General features: G+C 39.3%; 2 protein-coding genes across 2 annotated transcripts; both read right to left on the reverse strand.

Moving 5' to 3' along the window:
* Positions 1-1,025: 1,025 nt before the first annotated feature.
* Positions 1,026-12,197, reverse strand: BAG1 (BAG cochaperone 1). Its single transcript, XM_042869328.1, has 7 exons — positions 11,996-12,197; positions 9,494-9,622; positions 9,247-9,329; positions 8,431-8,544; positions 7,754-7,861; positions 2,531-2,593; positions 1,026-2,021 (listed from the first exon to the last, which is right to left on the reverse strand). The coding sequence occupies exons 1-7, from the start codon at positions 12,036-12,038 to the stop codon at positions 1,932-1,934; spliced, it is 630 nt and encodes a 209-aa protein (XP_042725262.1). The 5' UTR covers positions 12,039-12,197; the 3' UTR covers positions 1,026-1,931.
* A 717-nt stretch (positions 12,198-12,914) lies between these two features.
* On the reverse strand, positions 12,915-21,567 carry CHMP5 (charged multivesicular body protein 5). Its single transcript, XM_042869327.1, has 8 exons — positions 21,429-21,567; positions 17,462-17,566; positions 16,614-16,660; positions 15,548-15,641; positions 15,396-15,467; positions 14,300-14,408; positions 13,844-13,956; positions 12,915-13,401 (listed from the first exon to the last, which is right to left on the reverse strand). The coding sequence occupies exons 1-8, from the start codon at positions 21,495-21,497 to the stop codon at positions 13,351-13,353; spliced, it is 660 nt and encodes a 219-aa protein (XP_042725261.1). The 5' UTR covers positions 21,498-21,567; the 3' UTR covers positions 12,915-13,350.
* Between the last annotated feature and the right edge of the window lie 495 nt (positions 21,568-22,062).

Here is a 22,062-nt window from a genome sequence, read left to right on the forward strand (position 1 = left end):
TAGAAGACATTGCTAGCCATGCCCACAGCTCCCGTTTCTCTTCACGGGCAGACAAGAATGCTTTTCTGTAAAAGTTCAGTGCATTAGAGCACACCTATTTGAGAAGGTGTGGATCCTTGGCATCACAACAAAGTGGGTAAGTTTGTTTCCTCTGATTTAAGCAACAATGATGCTGGAGGTTTAAGAGTCAGCTAAATCTGGCCCAGAAGCACCAAGTTAGGGCTTCACAAAAAATGGCTACAACAAACTGTTCCTCCCTGTAACCTTGAAATGCTGGGAAAATACAGCAGGACCAGAATAGCAGGCCTAGGAAAAAAATGCACACTCACCAAACATATCATTCTCTAACTCCAGATAGTAAAACTTAGAAAGAACTTAGGCCTTAAAGTCTTCCACAAATGCTAAAGACAGAGTTTTAAATGCAAAAACTACAACCTTCAAGAAAGTGGTTAACAGCAAGAATACAGCAACTCCAATCTTAGTAAGGCCAAAAGACATTTTTAGAACACAAGTGAACCTTTTTAACATGTGGATATCCCTTCATTCATTCAATGGCATTTTACACTAAAATGTTCCTCCAACTACAAATACCAAAGAAACACTTTAACTTCTAATAAGTTATAAAGCTTAGTTTTTTGCTTATGAGCTCAATGTTTTGTTGTGGTCTTTTTTTGTGTGTTTGTTTTGTTGTTTTTGTGGTGGTTGTTTTTTTTTGTTTTTTTTTTTTTTACAGAAACAGGCTCAGTGCAGTCAATATTTCACCAGCCAATGCCATAATCTATCAGAAGCATCAGTGAAAAAAACAACTCCTACTGTACTTACATCAGCTGTGGGCTCTGACTGACAGCTGCAAGCACAGTTGGCTGCCCCCACTGAAATGTGTTATCTCAAGCAAAAGCTTATGGTTTTTGTTTTGTTTTGTTTTTTTTTAAGCTAACACAGAAGGCAAAGCATAGCACGTATCAGAATGCGACTGAGGTTATGACTGATTCTCACACAGCACTGTTAAAATAAATTTATGCCACTTTGCAACATTCTATAAAAATTTACTAGTTACCATAGCAGAATAATCACTGCAATCTTTCCAATAAATATAGCGCGTTGAATTCAGTGAAACCAGAAAAAAATAAAGAACCTTTCAAAACAGCTCCTTAGTTATACCTTGTATTAAGTGCCCCATTTGTGCATGAGCAGCATGTGATCTCATTTCAACCCCTATCAAGAAAAAAAAAACAATCAAAATAAGCTATAAAAGACACAGTACATCAGAATTACATGTAAATAAACATGTACACTTGTATCAAGCTCATTAACAACTTAAAGCACCATTCAGAATTCAGTACCATATATGTTACAGTACATTCCATTTATTATGACAATTTAAGGCTAAAATAGGTACGACTCCCTTACAGTCAAGCTTCCTTATATTTATAAATGCATACAAACATTAAGTAATATAAACGTGTAGGGTTTTTCTTATTGCTCTGAACCGTCTACTATAATGTTGAACTTTCCCAGATATTGTCTCAGTGTTTTTTCAATCAAGTTGAAGTCCTAAAATTGCAACATATGGCACTTACATGGTTATAGACCTTCTTTCATTTCAGTTGTAAATAAATTCAAAAACATATCAGAAAATATTGCCCATCATTGCAAACTCTGTTACATAGTTAACTAAACAATTGTCCATAAGATACATAATTCACCACAAAGATTATTTCTGCAATTCTTCAGGAAGGATTTTCTTTTCAAAACAGTAGGCCTAACCAAGTGGCAAACAAGACAACCAGCAAGAAATAATTGACTACTTCCAGTCTAAAAGACTGGGCTTTAAAAAAAACAAAAAAGCTGAATATGTGCTCCAAAACAAAGAGCAAACTTTTTTCTTGCTCATAGAGCAATTATGTTTCCTAATTATGAAGGGTAATGCCTCATTCTGCCAGTGCCAAATTCTTTGATTGTAGCTTGTCCATTTCTTGTCCAATATTTCCTTCAATAGTATCACACTGGGCAAGAAAAGCCTGAAAATAATAATAAAAAAAAAGTGTTACAGAGGATGTAATTACAGCAATGGTAGACTGCTTCTTAAGAACAGAAACTAAAGTTTCCATCATAAATATGAAGATGCCAATTCAGTGACCACCTTCTGGTGGTCAGTTTTCATTTTTTACTTTTAATAATTCCATTTACTCAGAATCTAACAGAAACACAGGGCTTGATAAAGAAACCTCACTGGTCCAACCACTGAACTATTTGAGTTAAAGTTCATAATCAACAGTAAGAATCACAAAGCTTCAGATGGGTTTGCACTTTTAAAATCCTTCCTAAAATACATAACCACAGTTCTGTAGCCACAGTTGGGAGGGACGATCACACCCAGTCAAAAGCTAAAGTAAGTTGTCATTAAATCAAAGATGAATCTATTTCTCAAGACTCCAAGTCAACATGAACCCTCATCTTCACTGATACACAAGTGTCCAGCAGTAATAAAGAAGAAGGAGGGGATAAAAGAAAAAGAAAGAAAACTCACCTGAACCCTTTTCACCAATCCCTTCTTTTTCAGTCTGCAGTCATTGAAGTTCTCTGGCAGATTCTGCAATAAAATAAACAAGCTGATGTACTTAATGTTGAAGCTAACATATTAGACATACTGCAAAGACTGTATGTATTTAAAGATCTGAATCCTCTCAACAGGCATCTTGAAAACATCATGCCTGCAGTGAAGATAATTACACAAGGACTTAAAAATCATGAATTCAGAAAATGAGGGATACAGCATGCTGACTGTAAACAGCTGAGCTAGCAAATCTACCACATCTTCAGGTAACATAAAGCAGTAATTACAGAATCACAGAATGGCCAGGGTTGGAAGGGACCTCAAGGATCATGAATCTCCAGACCCCCTGCCATATGCACGGCCACCAACCTCCCCATTTAATACTAGATCAGGTTGCCCAGGGCCCCATCCAATCTGGCCTTGAACACCTCCAGGGACGGGGCATCCACAACCACTCTGAGCAGCCTGTTCCAGCACCTCACCACTCTCTCTGTAAAGAATTTCCCTCCTGACATTCAACCTAAATCTTCTCTCCCTCAACTTAAAACCATTTCCCCTTGTCCTGCAGTTGCCAACCCTTTCAAAGAGTTGATTCCCCTCCTGTTTGTAGGCTCCCTTTAGCTACTGAAAGGCTGCAATGAGGTCACCCTGCAGCCTTCTTTTCTCCAGGCTGAACAAGCCTGCCTTTGCAGGGGAGGTGCTCCAGTCCCCTGATCATCTTTGTGGCTCTCCTCTGGACCCTCTCCAACAGCTCTCTGTCTTTCTTGTATATACACTGCTTCCGTCTACTCTGGCACATGTTAACTCCTGCTGAGCATCAAATTCATTTTGTTTACAGACTATTAAAACGGATTAATTTATTATTCAATTACTCAATTAATCAGGGCCACGAAGATGGTGAAGGGCCTGGAGCATCTCTCCTATGAAGAAAGGCTGAGTGAACTGGGTCTGTTCAGCCTTGAGAAAAGAAGACTGAGAGGGGACCTGATCCAGGTCTATAAATATCTAAGGTGTGGGGGGCAGAATGGCAAGGACGGACTCTTTTCAGTGGTGAGTGGAGACAGGACAAGGGGAAACGGCTGGAAACTGCAGCATAGGAAGTTCCGCACAAATGTGTGCAAGAACTTCTTTACAGTGAGGTGACGGAGCACTGGAACAGGCTGCCCAGGGAGGTGGTGGAGTCTCCTTCTCTGGAGATGTTCAAGACCTGCCTGGATGCCTACCTGTGCGACCTGCTGTAGGGAACCTGCTTTGGCAGGGGATTGGACTCTATGATCTCTGGAGGTCCCTTCCAGCCCCTACAATTCTGTGATTCTGTGATTAATTTCTTACAAACACATTAACTCAATCACTTGCTAGAACTAGAACACGTCACCAGTAACACAGGCATTGGCAGTCTGCTTAACTGCATGTCTGCTATTCTCTGCAATTTATTCATGGAAGGTAGCAGATGTGAAGTGTTACGTGCTGACAGCTCTTAATTTAATTCAAACTGCATCACTTTCCACACTCCTTCCACCCAGTATGCTCATGTAACATCAGCTCAGCAATTGTTAGGTGCTTGGTTGTTTTGTTAAACTGTTTTGGTAAATTGGGGTGTTGGTGCAAAAAGCACTCAGGTTTATGCTGTTGGTTTTTTATTCAAACAGGTAGAACATCCATACAGATTATTTTTATCAAACTTGCATGAACATTCTTAGAAATATAATGCTCTTATTCAAGAAGCACCTTTGAAAGTAAGTTATCAGGTTAAGTCCAGGAGTGTGTCATTCAAAATGTAAATTCTCCTACAGGAGCCTGTTCTGCCTACAATCCTTTCTTCATATGTTCTGTCATCTTATCTCACAGAATTACAGCATGAAATGGTTTCAGAAATTGTTGTCACATTTTCAACAATAGTTACAATAGTCTAAAATGAGAATTTTTGAAAGCACAATGCTTTCACACTATTCATTTTACAAGCTAAACTGCTCTTTACAACTCTATTTTCTAGCACTGTGTACTATAGTTAAGACTTTGTTCACTGCAGCACATTAAATCTCCTCCCAATAAGCAGGACATTGTGAAAAGATCCTGTAAGATGTTTTCTTTCAGAAACTGATGAGACATTTCAAAACATTTGAAAAGGTTAGTTTAATGCTGTGTGTGACTACTCCTCAAACACTAGTTCTAATTCATAAACAATAATGAAGGCCTTTGGAGTATTTAGAGCTTTCACAGAGGAAAACAAAGATTAAAACATATTACAAGGTTATATGAGATATCGTAAGAGATCTTAGAAATGACACCCTGTAACCACACAAAAAATCCTATTTTCTGTTTGTTTTCAACAACACAATTCACTTTTATGATAATGAAACAATCACAAGAAACACTTAGCATAAAGAACATAGTTGATGCATACTACCTTAATCCTATCCCACAGGCTATTTTCAGGATACTACAAAAACTACCACACATCACCCATGCTGATCAGTTGTAAACAAGGATTTTTGCTGACACCCTATGTAACATCATTTTTGGTGTTGTTGTTTTTCTTAGTTTCTTTCAGAACTCCAAAACAATGTATTTCAGTATTTTAGTGCATAGCTTGTTGGTTGGTTTGTTTGAATTGAGTACCAGTCCTTCCATTTTTAAATTTAAAATTAAACAGATCAGTACATTGGGTAAGCACATTATGTTAACTCTGAAGCTTTCTCATCTAAGTAAATAGCAGCTTCTTTAAAACAAGCCATTAAATGGCAGCTTGTTTTATTTGTGAATGCACAAATGGTAACAACAAGGTAGCTCTGCTTTCACTGAAGAGATGACAGTATTTTTATGCTGCTTATGCTTCAGAAAAAAATTTCTCCCAAGGCTTTGATTTCAGGCTTATGATTCATACTACAAGATTTAAGAATTACTATTATGAAAAGCTTATCCAATATTCATTTACCCAAATATATTCAAAGATTTAGTAATAAATTCTCATAATTCCAAGTGTAAGTGACAGAACTTCACAGAAGCCAGCAAATTGCATGTTAACAGCACAATTACATTAGTTGTGGAGTATTTCCTTCTTTCAATCTTTGAAATGTCAATTTAGTATTAGCAGGAACGAAGAGACTGCAAAAAGCTTCATCAGAACAGAATGGTAATTTAAGTAAGGCTTACAGAGGAATTATAACTCAAATAATCCTCAAGGAGCATGAGCCACCAGAACGTAACTATGAGTGTCTTGCATTTCAGAATAGGTTTTTTTCACTTGTATGAACACTGTTTCTCTGCAGTGTTCTGGATTCCACATCTGTCATTAATGAAAACATCATCATGATAACAAAGTAATCTCATCTCTCAGACTGCAATATTGATGTCAGACTTCATGTAAATTAAAGGAGGATCATAAGAAGTAAGTAGTGTCACGTCTGCCATTTCAAATTTTCCTAATAATCTCAGAAAAGCTTTTATTCATGAAGAAACTTTTCAGGTTTTTTTTTTTTTTAAACTGTGGTCAAGTCAAGCATTTTCTGTGTTCCCCTGAGATCTTTAATAAGCAGCATGATTTGACTTTTACTGCTTGACCAGATGCTCCAGTTGCTAAAATAAATGCGTTTCTGGTGATGCAAAGAGACAAACCAAGTGCTGAACAAGACCGAACTAGTGTTCCTCCTGAATAATAATAAAATCCTTCAAACATCTGCAGCTTATGGAAAGGCCCAATCTGTTAGACAATCACAGGATCCCTCCGCCCCTCTTACTGTAGAAGCAGTAGCTATTTTAAACAAACATTAAAACGTGTAAGTTACACCTACTGTACCCAAAAGCTTCAAGACTGAGCTACTTCAAGGCTATGTTTTCACACTTTAGGCAGTGACACCATATTTTAGTCCCACTCCAATACTGTACAACAACCCAACTACTTCTGACATTTCTTAGCTGAGCACACCTTTCAAATTCACAATCTGTACAGACATGGAGTAAAAAGGTGCCAAACTCAGCTCCCCTAATTAATGAGTTTGCCTGCTGACAGTAAGATAACACTTTTAGAACAGATAAAAATAAAATGCTTGCTTTCTCATCCTTGGCTCTCTGTAACCACGCAAACTTCATTTTGTATCAAGCTCCATGTTTCTGATCAATGCAAAGGACGTATGACAGACGCTTCAAAAAGCTCTCCCAACAATTCTGCCAAATAAACAAACCGAAACATTTACAGTGTGAGCTGCTGATTTGTTTGCTTTCCACAAAGCACTGATGCTTCTGTGTCATTAGAAAATAGCTCAGTCTCTGCTAAAAAACCAACCATGCTGACTGAATCTCCAGCACACCTATATCATGAATAATATTCAAGACACTTGCCAGGATTTGCTTTTTTCTTGATTAACAAAAGGAATATTAAATACTGTATAAAGCAACTATAAAATACAGACAAAACTCCTAGCTGTAGACAAACTACTTTCCAAAAGATTTAGATTCTTCTGCTTTTTTTTTTTTTTTTTAACCTCAGTAGAGTCCATTTACTGCTCACACATACCTCACCACCACTCCGTGCTGCTACCTCTGCACATTGCACAGCTACAGTAAATCTAAGAGATCTTCCACAAAGTTGGTGGTCTGTTCACCTGACCTGGTCTAGTATCAGTACACTGAATGGCTGCAAGATTCCATTCAACTACACATATCTACAAGATTGCACAGAAATTTCTCAGAAGTTTCCACGATTTCCACAAGAGACAAAACTGAGGCACAGGGACTCCATTATTCCCTAAAGATGGTTATAAGACTTCCAAAATCTTGTACTAAACCTGGAAGTCCCCTGACCTGTACTAGAAAGAATATGAGTAGATAGATAATCACACCGTTATCATAAAGTTTACTAGTAAAGTTTGCCAAGACAAGCTAAAAGAGTAGAACTTGAATGAAAGATACCCATTTCATGTCATCTCAACAGGCTGCCTCAAATGAAGGTTTTCTGTAGAATGGGGATGGATACATAGGAATTAAGGCCACCACTTACAAATAGATGTTGCCAAGAAGTCTTATGGACACATACAGGAGCAAGAGCTGGTTATCAAAGAAAAGAATTGCAAGCCAATTAACTATATTTGAAAGCCAAAATGAATTAGTTCATATTTTAAAATATCAAATAATTTACAAGAAAGATGCACTCTTAAAATTCTGTTTGGTTTTGATTCTTTTCTGTGGTCATTTACTTACAATGGCATCAACCTGTTCCAGGATCTTCATGAACTGCTCTGCAGTTCCTTTTATCCTCTTGTCCAGCTGTTTTAGAGCTTCTGCTTGGAGATCCTTTGCTAAAAATCCCTGATAAAGAAAAAAAAGGGAAGAAAATCATTCCACACCTTACAGAATGCTCAGCCTCGAAAAATCTGTTGACACAACACAGCAAAAAACATATTTTATTGTAGTTTCAAGGACAAAAGGAACTCCCATCTCAATCTGTACTCTATCAATGTATAAAATCAACCAGTAAAATCTGTAATATTTCCTTTTAGGTTAAACAAAACTCGAAGTAACAGGCATTTTCCTTTGAACTATAAAAGAAATGTTCCATTTTTCGAGACCTACAAATAACATTCATTCAATAAGATACAATATTTACCTTTTTTGAAACACTGTTATATATCTCTCCATTTCAGAAACTCAAAAATGACATCTGAAATTCAGTAAAAAAAATTAATGTCTATTTTCTCCAGGGACAGCTAAGTGGAGCAGCCTATTACTGACTACTCAAAAACTTAAGCAAACTTTAGATTATTGGGTTTTTTGTTGCTGTTATCATTTTTTTGTTTGTTTTTTTTTTTGTTTTGTTTTTAAGTATATACCTGTAAAACAATTTTACAAAGACAGAAAAGGACACAAAGCTGGCATACCTTCTGGATACTTGTGAACTCTTTATTAATTTCCTCTAACTTATTAGCTATTTGCTCCGCTGACTTCTCCAGATCTTTTAACTTCTTTAATTCAGCTTCTTCTTCTGGACTATTCTGTGTATTCAAAAGTATAATATTCACAACTATGGAACAAATAGAATCAGTATGCAGCTAAAGAGCAGCAACAACAGCGGTAAGAGACACAAAAGCTTTTGTTGACTTAAAATATACACTGCACTGTGGCTATCCTTTCCATAATTTAGCACCTATCATATAAGCTTCTCCCAAAACTTAGTAACAGATACAGTAAATGTGGAGACATATATAAACACATTTAATGATACAAATTTGAAGGGAAGACGTAAAGCACAAGCAATTTTTCTGTTGCAGATTTTTCAGCATCTTGTAAATAGAAGTAACTTACAGATCAGGTGATATTACCTCATACTCTACTTGATAAAGATACTCACAGATCTTTTTGCTGGAAACAATCCAGCAAATTCAGTACCAACAGTTGTTGTTTTTTTTTTCCCCATTAGAAAAACAAAATGGGCAGAAAAGGTCATCAGTGGATGGGAGGTTCATGAGCAGTGACAAAGATCAAATTCAGCAGAAGCCTGCCAATAATGCAATTTCAGAAACATACGAGCTGCAGCATTTTTGCAGTACAACGCAAGACTGAACTCAGGTTTGTGAGTAGGTAAACAAGATTACTTTTATGCTGTAACCAGTATCTGTTTAGGAGCTGAACCATTAACAGAAATTAGGATGACGTATGGAAAAAAAAAAAAAAGCAATTCTGAAAGTAACACTAACCCTTTTCCCAATCAACATGACTTTGCAACCATTTTTAACACCAAGTGCTGACAATGGCTGTTCCAATTCTTTCAGAGATTTCCCTAAATGGAAAGGAAGGGAAGGGGAAAAAAAACAGTCAAAACATTACTAATTGTAATTAGTGCCATACAAACATCTTTTTAAAGACATTCAAAACAAGGACACCTGCAAGTGACTAAGATGAAACCTACTGTTTCTTATAAAAACCAACAGATTTATAAATTACCTTTGTATATAAGTTTCTGAAAAGAAACTGGAACACCAGTGACTTGTTCTATAAGCACAGCCATGTCTTGCAGCGTAGGCTCACCATCTTCCTCTTGAGAAGCAACCTGAATATTGTGTTTTTCATTACCTAATAAAATAAATAAAATAATATAATGGGTAAAATAAGTGATACTTACTATCTAGAAAATATCACAGGAAAACAGTTTCTAATATGTATTTCCCATAATGTAGAAAATTCTCTAATCAGTGGTTCCTACACATAATTTTAATCTTAAATGAAAGTATTCTTAGAATCATAGAAATCACCTGGGTCGAAAAGATCTTTGAGATCATCAAGTCCAACCATCAACCTGACCTACCAAGTCCCATCACTAATCCATGTCTCTCAGTGCCATAACTACTGCTGTTCTGTTGAACTCCTTCCTCTTCAAGTGACTCACCTCAGCTGAAAATTTTCTCATACTTTCTAATAACCTGAAGAATTGAATTGGAAGCATTCTACTGGCACAGTGGTCCTTCTCCATACCATTTCCCATCTAATTTTAAACAGTGCACGTGGTCTAAATGTCCCACAAGTTAAAGCACAAAAGCCCCACACCCTCTTCACCTCTTTAATGTCCTACTTCTAGGCAACTTCTGACGTTGTAAATCTCGGGGAACCAGAGATGTTTTATCACTTCCTTTGCTCCCTAGTCTTTACAAAAGGCAAGCAATCCCTACGCTGTCTCCTCTCCACCTGAAAGAATTCTCACAGTCCAAAGATTATTTTTGCCCGTAATACCACAGCTATGCAGCCTTAGCCACCTTGCGAAATCTCATCCCATATGTCACCTCTCACTAGCGGCACATCCTATGCTCCCTAAATTACTTGCACACAAACAGTGGGAAGATCTCAGAGAAAAAGAAAAAGAAAAAAAAAAAACAAGGAAGATGTCTATTAATCTCTGCATCACAACAGAAACTTTCCACAACCCTCTGCTCCCACACATTCAAGGTCAGTCAATTTGAAAGTACACACAGGAATCAGCCACCATTGGGTGCGGGGGAAATTAAAACGGAAATTAAATTTACAGGAAAAGAAAGCTCCAGAACAAACACTAGAAAGAAAACTATTCTTATGCCACTAACTTGAAGTGCATTAATCTTCTGCAAAGAAGAGCATTAAAAATACTAATTTTAAAATGCTCCAGCCTACCAAGGGTCACGCATAAAGCTACACTGGGGACTTGCAAAACTTGCAAATGCCTCTAATAGTATTTTTAAATTCCAAAATGGTTTTAAGCTCAAAAATCACAGTAAGATACTCTGAAATATTTTCCATAGACAGACCTTCTTCCCTGTTTATTTGGAGGAAAAACATATGAACAAAGAAAGCCAACAACACATCAATAAATGGAACTTTTCAGTCCTGATCTTGTTGCATTTCAGAAGATTGCTGTGAAACAAACAGCTTCCTTGTGTAAAAGGCTGTGATATCAGCGTTTGAGGGAAAATAAAAAACAGAAACGAGGAAGAGAACAGCTGAAGTTCACCTTGCAACAGAAACACTTTGAAAAACAAATCATGAAAACTACTTTGGACAGACCGCAAGAAAAACTCTACCATTGATCCACACAAGAATGAAATCAACATGGGTTAGAAATGGTTATCACAGCTTATAAGTAAACAACGATACCAATTTAAAAGAACTAAGGCATGTTTCCAAGATCTTTACGCTTCAATCCAGTATCTTCTACTGGTGAAGTGATACACATGGTTGTTCTGTTGTTTTCTTTCTTACTCCTTAATTCCACCTCTCCCTATATTCACTCACAACGTTAATACAAAAACTGCCAGAAGCTGCAGTTGCAGATAAAGGATGCTTTCTATTAGCTAATAACTAAATAATTACCAGATAACAACTGGAAAGATAAAAATATTCTCTCACCTTTTTCTTTACAATATCGTATCTCCCTAACCCGAAATCCATACACTCATTCCACCAAACACAGTGGATATCAGGGGGAAGTTCTTTACACAGAGAGTGGTGAGATGCTGGAATAGGCTGCCCAGAGAGGCAGTGGATGCCCCATCCCTGGAAGTATTGAAGACCGGGTTGGATGGAGCTCTGGGCAGCCTGGTCTATACCAGATCCGGAGGTTGGGAGCCCTGCCACAGGAACTCGATGATCCTTGTGGTCCCTTCCAAGCCATTCTATGAGAGCCCATCAGGTAGCACTGCATTCACTATACAGCACCGACTTCAGCTCTGACAAGTACTATTTAGAGGGAGACTGCTACTAGAAGAGATCCTCGCTCCACGCCCTCTGACAAGGGCAGCCGTGCCATCTGCAGCAAGCCGCAGTAACACTCGGCCATTCCCTCCCTCCCGCAGGCCTCGGAGTCCCCCACCGCAGCCCGCAGCCGCTCTTGGCCGCCCCCATCCCGACCAGCCGGTCGGCTGCTAACGATAGAAGCAAGACACGCACACCCCACACCCACCATCCCCGGGCGACTCTTACTGTACGTGACGGTAACAGTAACGGGGGCTCCGGGAACCGCCATCTCGCGCCGCCACAGAACAGTCGTCGGCGGGCACCGGCCCAGTCGCACCAGTTTTGCGTCACTTCCGCCCGAGGCCCCGCCCTCTCAACACCATCTAGCTGACGAGTGGCGTCACTTCCGGGAGTACGCAGTGAGAGGCAGGCCCTCACTCCGCCATGTTGGCCGGCGATGGGGGCTGTGCGTCGTGGGAGAGCCGCCCTGCTGTGACCTGCGCGCAGGAATGCGGCATTCCCGGCTTCCGACTGCAGCTCCACGCTGCTCTGTAAAAAGCACCTGTTGCTGGCCAGAGCTCGCTCTGTACAGATGTTTGTGCACCCAAGCGTGGCTTTACAAATTAGCTTTTCTATCAAATCAATGTTTAGCTCACAGTGTTGAGAACTCATCTTCAGCGTTACAGCAGTCTCATGCTCACACCTGGTGAGCTAGTGGGAGAAAGAAGGTTTTATGTGATTATTTATTGCTAGGAGACTAATTCGTAAAATGATAGAATAGCCTGAGTTGGAAGGCACCAATAAGGATCATTGAGTCCAACTCCTGTCTCCATACAGGACTACCCAAAAATCTGACCATAATTAGTTGCTGAGTAACTCCTGTCAGGAGGAGAACCATGGCAAAAGCAAGCCTTGTGTGAGTGCAGCCTTGCTAAAGCACTGGGTGCTTTTGGGGCTGGAGCCAGCCTCCATCACTGTCAGGGCTGAGCTCAAGCAGCATACAGCAATGAGAACAGGACAGGCTAAGACCATTACTACAAATACCACACAATAGACTCAGCTAATCTAAGTGATTTTATGTCTAAGTTCAATACATAATGACAACCCTATTTGACACAGCTTTCAAAGTTACGAGTACAATAGCATAAAAGTCTCCAAACTGAAGTAGTTTAAAAATGTTTTTGACTCTTTTTATCAAATAAGTATAGTAATAAGGAAGATATTTTACAGAGAAAAAGCAGCGACGTACAATCTTAGTTTCAAGAAAGAGAAACAATACAAAAATCAAAGCAAACCTCCACTATAAACAGCCACCACTATTCTTTACATATTATTTTGTCCATAAGACACAAGAAATCAAAAACTTTTAGACTGTTTGCTTCCACTGAAGGAAACTGTGCCACATTTTTCCATTAATAGAAAAGTCAGTAGTAGAACAACTTTCTTCAAAGAAAGACCATCACCAGCCATATTGCATTCTAGGATGTAGTGATATTAAGGTTGCACTGGAAGGACAAGTTCTCCAGGATTTACCAAAAAAAAAAAAAAAAGTCTTGATTTCTAAAGTGGAGTTCATTATATACATTGTGCTTTTGAAACATTTATGTTGCAGGAATCTTTGGCAATCCAAATTCATCCACCAATACACCATCCTGTATGAAAGAAAGAAATCTCAATGAGATCTCCGCCCGTCATAATATATTGCGTAAGTTTATATGTTTTATAAAGCAGTATATCTCTAGTTGTCACGGTGACATCACTGGAATCAAAATAAAAGCATTCTCAGTAGTAAGCTACAGTAAAGCCCCAAAAACAGAAGAAAACATTTTGTCTATTAATTTATAAGAATAATTACACTAAGAGCTGTAGTGGTACCTTTAAAGTTTACCTGTGGTGTTATCAGATAGCACTTACAAAATGATGTTTTAGCTCTTTGAAGTATAAAAAGAATATATATGCAGCATCCAAAGCACACAAGACATGAAGTATCGTTTTTGTCCAAAATATTGGAGTCAAAATCAAGCAACCCACATAAATTCCATTAAGAACAACAACAACAAAAAAGTAATTGGCTTCAAGGAGGAAAGGACTCACTTTGTTTTTTGTATCAACAGGTGTGCCCTCTGGAATTGCTGGGGCAGAAGCAGCTTCATCTAAGTAGGAATTGTCTTCATCAGCTAAAAGCTCATCACCTAACGCATCCAGTTCTGAAATTTAATTAGTTTGGTTGAAAAATCAGGTAAGAAAATCCTTTTGCAAAACGGAAAAATTAAAGAGAAACACAATTCATACTGAATGCTTCAATTCATCCTGATGTCCCTTATTTAGCTGCTAATCAGGGATACACAAAGACTTGCTCACACTCAAAGACAACATTCTGTTTTTCACTGTAGCATCCTATCAGTACCCCTTTCAGGTCTGCCCATTTATTACTGCTCTTACAGGAAATGTAGCTTTTATGCTGGAGTTTTTTGTGGTTCTATTTTCTAAAGACTTTTCAGTATTTGGCTAGTGAAATTAAAATGTCACTTCCCCCTCCACCTTCCTCACCTGCTTCCAAATCATCTTCATCAATCTCTGGTGTTCCATAGCTACGACTCAGTGCTTCCTGGACTTCATTGGCTTCTTCCATCATATCCTCCAACTGATCTTGTATGTCCTGGAGCAGCAAATAATTTCAACAGTCCACATGCAATGGTTTCAGTTAAATTAGTTGGAGCTTAATCAATTGTTTAATAGTTCTAGCATACAAAATAATTATTTTTACTTCTTAAATCAGTTTTTGAAGCAGTGTTAATAAAAGTCAAGAGACACACATTCAATACCATTAAATTACTATTAAAATTATAGTAAATAATATATCAGGCTGAAAGAGGAACCCTGCAAAACATTTCTGCAAAACCTTGTTTTTCTGTTTTAATGGGGAGCGTAGGTGGCAATTCATCCACACAAAGTATGACAATTAATATTCTTCAGGGTGAACTGAAAGCCTCTAATAAGTTACCCAAAGCTCAGAGTTATGCTGAAAACCAGGAAACAGTAGATCTAAGGACTGGCCTAAGCTGTGCCACAGCAAAATTGAGGAAATATATCAGCATACCCATGGCATTGTACTTAGGTACAAGTAAGGAACCAATACTTATTAAAGGTTTACAATGTAAGCTATAAATAAAATCAGCATAGGAAAGGGAGCTTAGAGGAATTAAATACTGACATTTGATAAGAGTTTAAGTACAGCATACTTGAAATTATATTTTAAGTTCTTATCTTTCTAAGCTGCATTTTCTAAAGGCAGGGCTAGGTCATACAGATCATTTTGAAGTGTTTATTTTTTTAAGCTTGGCACTGGCATGAGGCAGGGGGAGCAAAGGACTAATCTGCATGTAAGAGCAGCAACATAAGGAGAAAAAAGGAGGCCAAAGAAGCTACAGCAGGAAGTATCACCAATATTTATGCTGAAGTGCTAAGGAAAAGAAAGGAGATTACAGGTGAACTCAGTATGGAAACAACAATCAGCAGAAGGACAACAACTGCAGTACCAGAGCAATAAGGAAGGAATTAAGATGGCAGTCCAATGAAAAATAAATATATTATTATTTCAGTGCACCATTTCTATTCTTTAATAATTTAACTATAGTAAGCTTACCTCAATTTGATCAATTTTCACTTGCTTGTAAGCTTTCTTCATTTCTTTCACTCCCAGTTTCATTGCATCAACCTAGAATGATCAAATAATATGCTTGCATCCGATGTAGCAATACACAAAATTAAGTAAATGTAAGACTAAGATACTGGTACCGTTGTTTTTGTATCCTTCAGTGCCTGAATGGTGTAATTAGCTTGCTCCATATTAAAAGACTGCTGTGCTAGATTATCCCGCTGTTGTTCATACCTGTTAAAAATGATGCAAATAACAGTGCTGAAACACCACTATTTATTGCCACCAAAAAAAAAAACATTCTGAAAAAGTTGATAGAGCTGCTTCTGAATTAAGCTTCTGTTTTAACTGATGGTATTGGTGAGGTTATCAAGAAAATCTGAATCACTGTAGGATGGAGATGAACACCATGGCTTACTAATGGAAGAGATGCAGGTTGTCCAATCCACAAAGGCCCTGCACTGAAGTTTTGTTGGGGCAGAGAGGAGAGGTGGGAATAGAGTGGAAAAAGAAAACTTACATCTAACCTCCCTCCCCCCCAAAAAAAATTTTTTTAAAGCAAATAATAGTTCTTCTCAAGGCTAAAGTACTACCTAATCAAGAATGTAAAGCAGGCCAGGTTAAACATAAAGACTTGCTATTCAGGGCAATAATATATTCCAGTGAAGAACCCCTGAACACAGACCACGCACAGTTCCAACATTCTTCCCATTTTATTTGTCTTGGAAAGTGTCCAGAAACAATATACTAGTCCAGGCTGGACCATAGGATTGCCTACTACACTCATGCGTGGTTGTTTTGCATAGATACAATTACATGAGCTAAATTTGCTCAAATCCTAAAGGGTGTCCACACAGAACAGGAAAATTTTCAGTTAACCAAAGCAAGATCAGAAAGTACACGATTTAGAGTAATCAGTGATATAAAAATAGGCTTTATCTCTTTTAGAAAGTTCACAAGCCAAGCACGTCTTCAGTGATTAGCAGGTGTAGGTCAGCTTATCCCAGTCCAAATTTATATATTAACATACAAATTAGGCACAACTATGCTGACAGAAAATCTGTAATACGGTTTTGAAGGGCTGACTAGCTTGCTCAGCTTTTCTCTTTTGAGGATGCTCAGAAGCAACAGTATTGAAAAGAAAAATGGAAGTATGCCACTCTCCTTCAACAAACCAGCCTTTAGTGATGCCAAATGAAAACTTACATTCGCTTCTGCTTTAACACTCTCAACGCTTTCTGTTTCACTGTATTCTGAAAGACAGAATATCCACATATTAGGCAAAGCATTTTACTTTACTTTGCATTATACTGCTTAAGCCTAATACATTCAATTTAAATTTTGAGAGTCCCCAGTGACTAATGTACAGTTTAACAGTAGTCACTTTTAGAGCACAACCCTGCATCAATGATCAACAAAGCAGGCTTGTATGCGATGCTTCTAGTATCTTTCCTATTTTCAGGCTTTCCTACTTTCCTAATGTCAGGCTTTTGATTTTTTTTTCTAGGAGTAGAATATGAAGTCAGACTTAAATAACAGAACTTTTATCTTTATAAACTTATCTTAACAGTTGGCATTAAATAATATTGCAAAATAGAGCTTTATCAATACCATTTATACTGGATATGTTTACTACTAAATAAACATTTGATACGTTTATCATTAAATACTGTTTACCTGTTCATCTCTTTCAAAACCAGGCTTTCCTACAGCCTTTCTGAATCGCACAGATTTTTTTCGTTTGACAGGTGAACAGAACAGCCTCTACCAGACTTGACTCAGTTAACAAAAGGAAGAAGGGAGGCAGTGGAGTTACTTCTGATGGACGAATTACAGTATACTTTGGAAAAGTTAAAAACCAGTTAAAACACCATTCAAAGACATGTGCCTAAGAGATGATTCAGAATAGAGATAATCCTGCAAGTTCTTACATCCCTTCCCAGTAAGACCAGATGCATTTCTAAAAACCTGAAGAACTGGATAAATCACTCCCTTACATGACAAGCTGTGCGAGTCACATCCTCTGCTGCTTAAATCCCACAGAAACTTGTTACCTTTGCAGGCCCCTCTCTCATCTTCTTCATTTGATCCTTATATTTCACTAGTTCAGCATCAAGTCTGGCAATTTTCTTGTCAATCGACTCAGCTCTGCTATCCACCTTTAATACATGACATGAAAAACAAACACACAAAACACTCAGTATTTCATTCAGGTACCGTACAGGAAAGAATGGCCTTAGTCTGAATATGCTACCAAAAAAATTGTTTTTTCACTCAGGATTTTGTGAGCAATTTAAAGTTTGTAGAAAATGTGAAAGCAGAAACACCTGCTACAAGGAAGACAAGAAATACTCTCAGGTTTCAGCAAGCTCTGCCCTTGTAACACATTCTCACCATTTTGAGATGCTCCCTTGCATACCCTATCAAGTCACAGTCTCTGTTCAGGCATTTGTGATAATGTGCAATGCCAGGGACTAAACTGAAACAGAAAAACATAGGTGCACCATGCTGGTAGGTAAGTAGGTAAGAAGGGAACACAAAAAGCACAAGGACGTGTTCAGCAAGGGTAGAAGCTTACCTTTGGTGAGCTGAGAACATTAACCCTTCAGAAGATAGCTCTCCTTTGATACTTGGATTACTGGCTACATTTAACAAGCTGAAACTTTTGCTGGAACTTGCTAAAACAGGCTGCCCAGAGAGGTTGTGGAGGTGTTCAAGGCCAGGTTGGATGGGGCCCTGGGCAGCCTGGTCTGGTATTAAATGGGGAGGTTGACGGCCCTGCATGTGGCAGGCGGATTGGAGATTCATGATCCTCGAGGTTCCTTCCAACCCTGACCATTCTGTGATTCTGAAACTTTTATGCCAAATTCACTTTCCTCATCACTCCCCACAAAGGAAGCCAGGGAACAGCAAGTCCATGGCAGTACTCCAAACTGTGCACTTTACTCCAAATCCTGAGGGCAGCTGCATGACTCCATAAAAGACCTCCAGCCCTAGAAGTCCTGGTGCAGTGCACGCAACGTATCTGTTTTTATGGAAATATTTTCAGCCTACTGCATAAGAGGGTTAAACATGATTCTACATAACTGAGCATGGTTACAGATGCTATTAACAGCACTCACAGCATCACAACAATGCTCGATGTGGACTGTCACCCAAGAAGCATCCTAAGATGGTTGAATATAATCACATTCCAATCGTAAGCTGAGAGCAATCGATGAAAATTTACAATTCTGCCTTGCTGTCTGTATGGTTAAACATGCAGTTATTCAGATATTCACTTCGGTGTCTTGATGATCCTTTTAAGCCTCTATTCTATGGCAGCAGCATACATTTGCCAGAGGCATTCTGAGCAGGCCATTTGATAGGAATATTCCTTACACGAGAGATTCAACTAACCAGGCACATCTGGCATGGAAAGATTTGCATTAAGATTCTTTTATACCAAGCACTTCACTCATTAGCAAGAAAATAAGCCATCTGTGATTATTAAAATCTTGTAGATTGGAAGTCTAGCACCTCCTCAAGATCTTGATCAGTTAAGCACATGTTGGAGCACACCCAGCCTTCTGCACGGGGACAAATCAGCTCATAGGTAAGAGGCTAGAGCAATTCTCAGAGCCAGTGCAAGCAGGAAATGGAGGCAAGCTCTCTGATCCATCACCTACATGAAAATTACACACAGTACATGGGAAGTAAGCTCCTAAAAATAAATTGAGTACCGTGCACACACAGTATCCCTGCTTGTGTAAAATTAGGTACAGTGTGCTGGTTCTTTGGCTTCAGTCCAGAAAAAGGGAAACAGAAGGGCATCCAATTTAAACAAAAAAGTGAATGTGATATCTCAAATACCTATTAAGCAAAATGAAAGCTTTTTTTGTACATAGAAATACATACATTACATACATGGCTGAATGTTAATATTGCTGCCACAGCTATGAGCCATTTGTTTTAGGTCATATTCCATGCTTACTTCTTTAAAAATTATATACTTTTTTTTTTTCCAATGAACTAAAAAGAACACCAATGCCACAGTAGGAACTGTATCCCTCCTACCAGCCTCATGACAGCTTTGAGTCATCTGACTGCTAAGCCAGCAAGGACAATAAAATCTGCCACTGGGTGCAGTGACGAGGCAAGCACTAGAAGCACAGCAAGAGAGCAAGCAGAAATGGGGAGAGCACAAAAGTGCCCATGGAGAGCAAGAGGGGAGACAGGAGGGCACTGCACAGCCAGCTGAAAAATCCAGCAGTAGCCAAACAGCACAGAAAAGTAGAGAGAAGTGCTTCCTGGGTTTCAGTAAATTGCTTTCAGTCAGAGTAGCCACATAATCAGCTCCTTGAATTCAGAACCCTTCAACTAGGTGCCTTAATGTGATGCCTGTCCTAGCACTGCAGAAAAAAAAGAAAAAAAGAAAAAAGGTGTACTGAATGCTGTCTTTCTTGGGGTCAGTCATACTACTTTTGTCAGTCATGCTACTTTTGTATATAAAGGAAAGAACAATCCAAAGGTAGCTATAGACACTGCTTAACAGTTGTCTATTTTCCTTTTTTTCTTTTTTTTTTTTAAAGGATACCATTAAGTGATGGGATAAGAGATTTTACAAGGCAATCCCACTCTTTCAAAAGATGCAGTGAAACATATCAAAGCTCAACAATAATACAGAAACAACACCAAATCTCCAAACTGTTGAATTTAACCATGCTAAAGAAAATGTTTTTTTCCCCCAAATATCTCATACCATACCTTTCAATAGTAATTCTTTTCTTATTTTTACTTTTTGCATTTGATCTCCCTAGTCCTTTAGTAGGAACCATGCTTAACTTTCTAGAATCTTAAATATTATGAAAAAATATTACAAAAACAGAGCGAGCATTTTACCAAATAAATGGTTCACTTCATATAAATGAAGAAGACAAGTTCATTCACAAACTTGAAACAGGAAGTACGTTTCTGCCCATGCTTACTAATACGTGAAACAGCCAAACAGTCACAGAACAGCTTGGGTTGGAAGGGGCCTTAAAGGTCATCTAGTTCCAATCCCCAGTTTTGGGCAGTGCCCACCAGCTCAGGCTGCTCAGAGCTCTATCCAACCTGGCCTTAAACACCTCCAGCCCTAAATTTTAGTTCCAACCACAGAAACTGATGTTGTCAAAACAGGCAAAAGCAAAGATGGAGCTCAGGAATATCATCAGGAATGGCTTGGCTTACAGACTTCCTCATACCAAACACCCCGTGCTTGGAGAAGGCACTAAGCAGCTGACCAACCCAGGCTCTCGATTTCACATCTTAAAAAACACTCCCCTCTAACTCAAACAATTTTACAATTCTGTGGTTGGTGGCCAAGTCACTACAGATTAACCTGAAACTCTGCTCTTCAGTTAAGATGGTGTCTCATACAACCTACATTTACAGAAAACATAATAAATACAGGCAACTAAAAAAAAGCTCACGACAGCTTGCAGCTCCTAGTGAGCCGCGGTGCTGACCATCGTTCTGAGAGAAAAACCCCAAGTTCCTGCCACTGTTTATCAAGGCAGCTGCTTCAGTTATGATCGTATGCAATCTAAAAATCCACTTGGACTGACCTAGCTCCGAAAGGAATACAGCCTGCTGGCATACCTAAATCGGGCTGCTTTTATTAGATGAGTTCTGTCAGCGTTACAAAACGTGCGTTAACTTGGAAGTGGCAAAATCAGCCCTGAAAAATCGCATATCAATACAAAGTCGGCTGCTATAAGAGACAGACTTCCCAGCCTTCAGCCCATATCGCCAAGACGACAAACGCAGTCGTTAATGACGATGCGTCAGGTGGGTTCTGGCGGCATTCCGGACACGCACCTCAGCACGCTCTGCTAACAGCGGAAGCTGACCGCGGTGCAGGGGCAGCCCCGGCTCGGCACATCCCAGCTGACACCGCCAAGCGCCCGGCCCCGTTCCCTAGCGCTTCCCACCGACTTCAGCCCCCGTGACCCCATTCCCCCCCTCCGCAAACCGCCCCGCCCGGGACCGCGGACCCACCGTTCCGATGCAGTCGGTGAGGCTGGGCGGGGGCGCCTTGGGCTTCGCCTTGCCGAAGAAGCGGTTCATGGCGGCGGTCGGCCTGCGGCTCGGCGACGGCAGCAACAACGATCGCGCCGGCCCGGAAGCACAGCGCCCACTTCGCGCCTGCGCTCTGCTAAAGGCGGAAGTACTTGCACAGAGGAGCGCTACCATTTCCGGTCACATGGGGAGGGCGGCGAACCCCCATTGGCTGTGCGGAGGGTGGGCGGTGCTAAGCAGAGCCCATTTAAAGGGGCACCGCGGTACAGCGCAACTGGAGCCGTCTCTCTGGCAGGATTGGTGCTGTTGGCTGGATTGAAGCTGTAGGTGATGTCCCACCTGCACTTGTTCTGAATCTTATTCAGGGCTTGGCGTGAAGGGCGGGATATTGTTCTTCAACACAAAACATCTGGAAGGATGCAGGATAGATTTAAGACTGTAATGAAAAATAAGTGCTTTCTTCGTAAGAAGTGGATGCACATATAATTTAGCATGTGCTGTATTTCATCAGTGGTTTCATCAAAATCAAATAACTATTGGTCAATCAACCAAATAAAATATTTCAAAAGCAACTTTAAAAGATGTTTCTCAGCACTGAATTTGAAAAGGAAGG

Source organism: Lagopus leucura, unplaced genomic scaffold, assembly GCF_019238085.1.
Source record: "Lagopus leucura isolate 7727_CA_CO unplaced genomic scaffold, USGS_WTPT01 Super-Scaffold_100002, whole genome shotgun sequence".
NCBI lineage: Eukaryota > Metazoa > Chordata > Aves > Galliformes > Phasianidae > Lagopus > Lagopus leucura.

Excerpts from the sequence above, each read along its gene's own strand:
- BAG1 (XM_042869328.1), bottom strand. The coding sequence starts at position 12,038 with ATGGCGGTTCCCGGAGCCCCCGTTACTGTTACCGTCACGTACA. Across the intron at positions 8,545-9,246 it reads TCATGTTGATTGGGAAAAGG|AATAGTCCAGAAGAAGAAGC; the intron begins GTTAGTGTTACT and ends TTGAATACACAG. Across the intron at positions 2,022-2,530 it reads GATTGGTGAAAAGGGTTCAG|GCTTTTCTTGCCCAGTGTGA; the intron begins GTGAGTTTTCTT and ends TATTATTTTCAG.
- CHMP5 (XM_042869327.1), bottom strand. The coding sequence starts at position 21,497 with ATGAACCGCTTCTTCGGCAAGGCGAAGCCCAAGGCGCCCCCGCCCAGC. Across the intron at positions 13,957-14,299 it reads TGAAGATGATTTGGAAGCAG|AACTGGATGCGTTAGGTGAT; the intron begins GTGAGGAAGGTG and ends ATTAAATTTCAG. Across the intron at positions 13,402-13,843 it reads CTGTTGATACAAAAAACAAA|GATGGTGTATTGGTGGATGA; the intron begins GTGAGTCCTTTC and ends TCTTTCATACAG.